We start from the raw sequence: 6,814 nt of genomic DNA on the forward strand, positions 1-6,814 counted from the left end.
TTTTTTTTTTTTTCTTTTGACTTGTTATAAATCTGGAAAAGGATCAGAAACTCAAGATGGTTAGTTAGGCTTGGTTTTTTTTTTTTTTTTTCTCTTGCCAAGGGTACCCTGCAGCTGCACTTTCTATTATTGAAAAGGGGAACGCCCCGGCTTAGTGAGAAAAACCAAAGGTTATGGGCCCAGCAGCTATGGAAAAACATGCAGAATTTATGGATCTGGTGGGTGGAAGGAGGAAGGAGAGCAAGGGGGGGAGAGAAGGCAGGAGGGAGCAAGGACCCCAACAAGCTGGGTGCCTCAGTGGCTTCGAGACTCCAAAAGAACTCCACGTTGAAAGGCGATGGATGTCATCTGGATGTCTTCAGACATCTGGGTGGTTGGCACCATACTGTCAGAGCACCTGGAAGAGTGACCGCATTTTTCTTTTTCTTTTTTTTTTTTTTTCATTTTGTGCAATTTGTTGGGCACCCTATGGGTCCCAGATGTGTTCCAGAAAGAAGTTAGCTGAAAAAATAAACCTGCTTGTCATTCAGCGGGTACAGACGACCCTATCTGTGGGTCTCACGTGGGGGGTCGTTGCAAATGGAGGCGTTCGGTGGAACCCAGGCCCGAGCTTCTCAACCTGGGGTTGGGGGCTGTTTTATGTACCTGTTCAAAGCCCAGGGAGTTTCTGTCCAGTGAGTGACATTTGGAGTCCCAGAGGGCCAGGCCTCCCCACTCAACTCCTCCAGGAGGATGAGTGAGGCCAGGCGGGCATGTGCCCCCCGACCAGGATGGCATCTCCCCTCTCCAGAACCTGGCAGCCGACCTGGCACTTGGTAGGAGCTCAGTAAACATCTGTCGCCTGCCTGGGTGACCTGGAGGCAAGGTGTGTAGGCAGAGGAAGTCGGACCTGGCCTCTGCTCCTTCCCACCTGGCTGACCTTGGACAGGTCCCTTCTCTGAGCGTCAGTGTCTGCCTCTGAGGAACAGGAATGACGCTGATGTGTTGAGGGGGGACTATGAGATGAGAATAGGTCTACCGTGAGGTTGACAGGCACATCACCCAGTGACCAGAGCTGCCCTTGATGATGCCCACCAGGGAAACCCATGCTCCCTCTTATTCATTCCTGATCACCCAGTGAGGTGAGGGTCACTGGTGCTCCCTCAGGAATGACAAGGGTCTGGGAGGTGGCCACCCTGCTAGGGTCACACAGGGACCAAGTACAAGAGTCAGAGGCAAGTCTGAGGCTCCTTCTCCTGGAGGCTGGTTGTAGGGGTCCTTGAACCTCCTGAGGTCATGTGCAGAACTCTGTGTCCCTTTCACTGTGTCATATTTCAGTGTATTTTTCTTGGAGACAGCCTGGCCTCGCATATTTTAAAATCGGTGCACTATAATGACACACGACCATGGGACAGTTGTGAATTTGTTGTGTACGCACACTATATAATAATACTATTTGGTCTGTTTCATTCACCAGCGACCCTCCCCGCCTTCTTCCTCTGTCCTGTGATCTCTATTTGCAGGAGACCCCCCAAATACACACACAATTTCTTCCCTCTCACTTCCACACATGAGAGAAAACACATGGTCCTTAACTTTCCGGGTCTGCTTGTTTGTCTGACATAATGCTCCCAAGTGCCGTTCTAATCAAACTCCGTCGTGTGTGGAGAGCACATTTTCTCATCCAGTCATCTGTGGGCAGACACCCAGGCTGGTTCTGCAACTTTGCCATTGTGAACGGGGCTGCTTGGTGGTTGGCAGGCCTGCGTGGTGACAGTAGGCTGGCTTCTGTTCTTTAGGATGACACCCAGGAACGGCACAGCTAGCCCAGTGCTTTTGTTAGTTCCCAAAGGGGCCAATGGCCCGGAGTGGTTGGGGGAGACCCTCTTTCAGAGACAGAACTATCTCTGCCATCTAACACCAGGGACGGACTGGTGCATAGAGGAGGGAAGTGAGCTGTTTTGTAAAGACACAGCAGCACTTTAACTTGTACCAACTCAACAAATACTAACTGGGGACCTCCTTACATAGGGTGTCTGCAAAGGGAATTCATCAGGTACCCATCCTTTTATCCATTAGTCCATCCATCCCCTCATCCAACCATCTATCGGGCCATCTGCCCTTCCATCCATCCATCCATCTGTCTATCCATACATCTGTCCATTCATCCATCCACCCACCTACCCATCTATCCATCTACCCATCATCTGTCCAGTGACCCCTCAGTCTGTCCGTCCGTCCATCCATCCATCCATCCATCCATCCATTCCTCTTCCATCCATCCATCTGTCCATCCATCCATCCATCCATCCTTCTGTCTATCCATATGTCCCTACATCCTTTTATCCATGATCTATACCCATTCATCCAACCATCTACCCATCCATCTGTCCATTGACCCATCCATCCATCCATCCATCCATCCATCCATCCACTGCACAAATATTGACTGCATGTCTTCTTCATGGAGCAGGGACCAGGGACTTGGTAGTCAGATTACTTTGGGTCTGGCACCATTTATCAGCCATATGAGATCCTGAGAAATTTTTTAATCTCCATTTCTTTTCCATCATCTAAAGAGTAAGATTAATAGCGCAAGCACCTCACGGGTTGTTGGGAGGATTAAATGGGTCACCTCCTGGAAGATGCTTAGGCAGAACGGCCACTGTATGTGTTCTTGTTATTACTGTTGATACTGTCGATGGCATTATTCCTGAGCGGGTATCTGTCTGGGCGCATGGTAATGGAGAGGTCAGACAATGTCCCATCTTTGTGGAGTTGACAGGCTGGGGAGGAGGGAAGAGGATAGTGACACTGTACTGAACATCTCCTCATGCCAATGCCTAACCCACATTTTCCCAAGGGTCCCCTCCGCCCCCTGCGTAGGAAGAGCTGCTTGTACCTTTCCATCTTCCAGATGCAGACACGGAGCTGAGAAGGGCCAGGCTGCTCACTTAGAGCGTCACAGCCGAGCGCTGGGCCAGCCAGCTCCCTCTTCTCATCAGAACGGAGGTTGGGGCTGACCTTCTCCAGTCCTGTGGCCAAGTGGCCGTCTCTGCTCCTGGCTGTCGGGCCGCTGGCCCCTGTCTCACAGGTCCCTGTCCCCCTCTCTCCGCAGATGAGGAATGCTCCACCGCAGACCACCCCTACAAGAAGCCCTACATGGAGACACCCCCCAGTGAAGAGGACCCCTTCTACCGCCCCAGCTACCCGCAGCAGCAGGGCCTGAGCGCCTCCTACAGGACAGAGTCGGCCCAGCGACAGGCCTGCATGTACGCCAGCTCCGCGCCGCCCAGCGAGCCCGTGCCCAGCCTGGAGGACATCAGCTGCAACACGTGGCCCAGCATGCCCTCCTACAGCAGCTGCACGGTCACCACGGTGCAGCCCATGGACAGAATCCCCTACCAGCATTTCTCGGCTCACTTCACCTCGGGGCCCCTTGTCCCCAGGCTAGCCGGCATGGCCAACCACGGCTCCCCGCAGCTCGGAGAGGGGATGTTTCAGCACCAGACCTCCGTGGCCCACCAGCCTGTGGTCAGGCAGTGTGGGCCTCAGACTGGCCTCCAGTCCCCCGGTAGCCTGCAGCCCCCTGAGTTCCTGTACTCTCACGGGGTGCCCAGGACCCTGTCCCCCCAGCACTACCACTCCGTGCACGGGGTCGGCATGGTGCCAGAGTGGAGCGAGAACAGCTGAAGCCGGGTGGCCCTGCCGCAGGCATTTGCTGAGAGAGAGGAGAGGGGCGAGGGAGAGAGATGGGCGCAAGGAGGACCCCCCCCCCACGAGTTTTCCACTCTGCATCCGCGCACTCGAGGCCCCCCGGGCGCTGATCTGATCAATAGCTTGCAAACCAACCACCATCCAAAAAAAAAAAAAAAAAATCTGACTCTCGTTTTGATTCCAAACTTCAAAAACCAAGAGAAGAGGCGTCGCATGCACGCAGGACTGCTGCTCCTCACCAGCCGCCTGGGCCCCCTCTTGTCTCCCGATGCCTTCTTTTGGGTTCCAGAACATCCTGCTCAGTGAGTGTCTCATCCTGGTGGATTTGGGAACCTCGCGCTGTCTCGGTGTTAATGTCGACTTTGTTATATAATAAATAATAATATATTTTTTTTCTTCTGATTTTCTTAACGGGACCCAGTCCCTTATTGGAGGGAGATTCCAAATAGACACTTGCGGGATTCCCTGGGCAAAAACCAGCCCTAAAACTTAACATTGGCCTTCCTCTTCTGTCTGAGAGAAGCACCTACCTCTGCCGCGTGATGTCTCCCAGAAGGTCCCCACGTCCCCGGCTGGTTTCCCATTGGTCTCTGCCTCTGCCAGTTCGCTGGTGCCCAATTTTGCCTTTGACTTGCACAGATGGACTTGGGATCAGGCCGATCTCCGCCCCACCGACCCCCAGCTCCGGGTCTCTCCCGCCATCTGTCGCTAAAAAAGTGGCCTATAGTTTCCCCGTCCGGAAATCTTGCTTTGAAAAAAAAAAACTTAAAAAAGCCCTGGTTGACCTGCGGGCAGGACTCTGATAAGCAGAGAGCAAGCTCTGTGCCGACAAGAAAAAAAAAAAAACAAAACATAAATATTCTTTGCGATTAAAACAAACAAAGCCAGTCCCAGGCGTCCTGCCCACCCACGGGATGCAAAGCAGAATCTTCAGGTCCTCAAGAGGCGACATCTGCTCACCGTCGAGCTCCAAAGAATCCGCACCAGCACCAAAGGCCGACACTCAATTGTGTGTATCGACAGCAGAAAACAGTATTAAAAAAAAAAATGTGTGTGTAAGTAAGACGTTATTGTAGGGGTCCCCAGATGTAATATTTTACTGGTACTATTTATTTATAAATAGGAATTCTAATTAAGTAATAACAGGAAATCCAGCATGGGAGCTGACCAAGAGCTTTTAATTTTATTGATACTCAAAAACCAAGTTTGTGTTTTTTTATTTTTCCCCCCTTTTTTTCTTCTGAATGATCTTTGCTTTCTCGATTTTGAAAAAAAGAAGAAAAAAAAACTTTTTTTTTTTTAACTGACCCTAATAAAGAGAACAGGGTAATATGTGAGACTGAGTATGTCCCAGGTCATGAGAGCTTGGGTGTGTTTGTACGTGAGTGTCTCTGCGATTTCATCTTTCTATGTGGCTGAGGGAGGGAGGGGAGAATAAGTACTTGTTCCTTATATTTGTGTGCCAATTAAGCCTAATAAATGCTATGTGCTTAAGGAAGTACAAGGGACTTGGAGCACCCTCTTCTTTCTGCTACTGGGTAGAGGGGACAATAAGTATGTCACTTCCCCCCCTGGAAACAAGAACAATTGGCTTGCTGGTTACAAAGTATCTATTTAATGCTTCCCCACCTCCTCAGAAAAACAAACCTGGGACCTTTCCTAGGCCAGGAGCTACTGAGAAATGTGAATTAATTATAAGGAAATGACAATCAAGCTTCTCTCACATGCAATGGAGAAACTAGGTTAATGGCTTTTCTGTCCCCAAGGGACAGAATGAGTACAGTTGTACTGGGTAGGTTCTGACCCGACTCTAAATAGATATTTAATTCTGATGGGTTTAATTTTTTTTTAAAAAAAGTTTGCCTTGGAAGAAATGGCCTTCCAAACTAATTTTACCAACTCTACATTCAGTCAGTCTTATTTTATTTCTGAAGAAAACCATCTGAAGACAAGATGGATTATTTCTTATTTCAGAGTGCTTGGGACCAGATTTGGGAATTTTTATTTTTAGTTTTCAATTTTGAAGTATCTGCCCACATACAATGAGGTGGGAAGCAAGTCCAGCCTAAGCATGACATTCATTTATGTTTTATTTATGCCTTATCCGCAGCTAATTGTACACAGTAGTTGTAGGGCACTTGCACGCCGTCGGTGGGGTTAGTGTAGAATTTTCCATTTGTGGTGGTAAGTCCGTATTCAGAAAGTTTCCGATTCGGGAGCTTTTGGATTTCAGACTTTTGGATGAAGGATGCTCCGTCTGCGCAGAAGAGAACCACCCACCACACTCCTCAGAGTCTTGCCACCATTAAAAAAAATCATTAAGAACACGTCCACAGCAGGTTTCATAAATCACACAAGGAACACCGTATCCAAGACCTTTGCAGGTTGACCTCTCTGGGTTCCACACCATAGTTCTAGTGGATCTTCTCACTGTGTGGGTAGGATTGAGGGTGGAGTACCCCTATATCCGTGAAGTTTCATCCTTGTGTTGATGTCAAGAGGCGCACAGATATCATTATGTTCCTTTAATGTATTTAGGGGGTGCTCGCTCTGGCCTGGGCACATGGTGGGTACTGGGAACATCAAGATGAACAGGGTGATAGGGGCCCTGTCCTCTGGGGCTTGTGGTTTAGTGAGAGAAACTGCCCTTGAGCAATGGTCTCTACTATCCATGAATTGTAGTGTCTGAAAGAACTGCTGGGTGCTGTATCCCCAGGGCCATCAAAGGGAAGACAGGGCCCTAACACAGTCTGGGTGAGGTGACTTTTGTGCTGAGCCCTAGTGAGGAGTAGCAATGATCCAGGTAAGAATTTGGGAGGAGAAGCATTTCAGGCAGAGGAAATCATTTATGCAAAGGCCCTGAGGCAGAAATTGTGGTGGAAAATGGAGATGTAGGTTAATATGTGGGTAGAAATCACCGAGTCCACATTGGCTCATTTGTTCAACAAACATATATTAAGGTCCTGTCATATATGGTAGAGACCCTGTCTTTTCGAGGATCTGATAATTGTGTTAGGTTCTTTTCTAGTTAGTCCCCAGAGCTGCCAAGAACAGGTTCTGGTTATGAAATGTTAGGCTTCTTTGAAGCTAGAAATATTATAGCATCTGTTCTAGCTTC

At 49.3% G+C, this 6,814-nt stretch overlaps 1 protein-coding gene across 6 annotated transcripts in view; it reads left to right on the plus strand.

Annotated features, from left to right (window-relative positions):
- Tbx5 (T-box transcription factor 5) overlaps positions 1-5,197 on the plus strand; it is an 85,950-nt gene extending 80,753 nt beyond the window's left edge. For all 6 annotated transcript variants that reach the window (XM_048785663.1, XM_048785664.1, XM_015502396.2 and 3 more), the window contains exon 9: positions 3,098-5,197. In XM_048785663.1, the coding sequence (XP_048641620.1) occupies positions 3,098-3,672 (575 nt within the window). In that variant the 3' untranslated portion in view covers positions 3,673-5,197. The remainder of the gene's footprint in view (positions 1-3,097) is intronic.
- Positions 5,198-6,814: the final 1,617 nt, after the last annotated feature.

This window comes from Marmota marmota, unplaced genomic scaffold (genome assembly GCF_001458135.2).
Source record: "Marmota marmota marmota unplaced genomic scaffold, marMar, whole genome shotgun sequence".
Classification (NCBI taxonomy): Eukaryota; Metazoa; Chordata; class Mammalia; order Rodentia; family Sciuridae; genus Marmota; species Marmota marmota.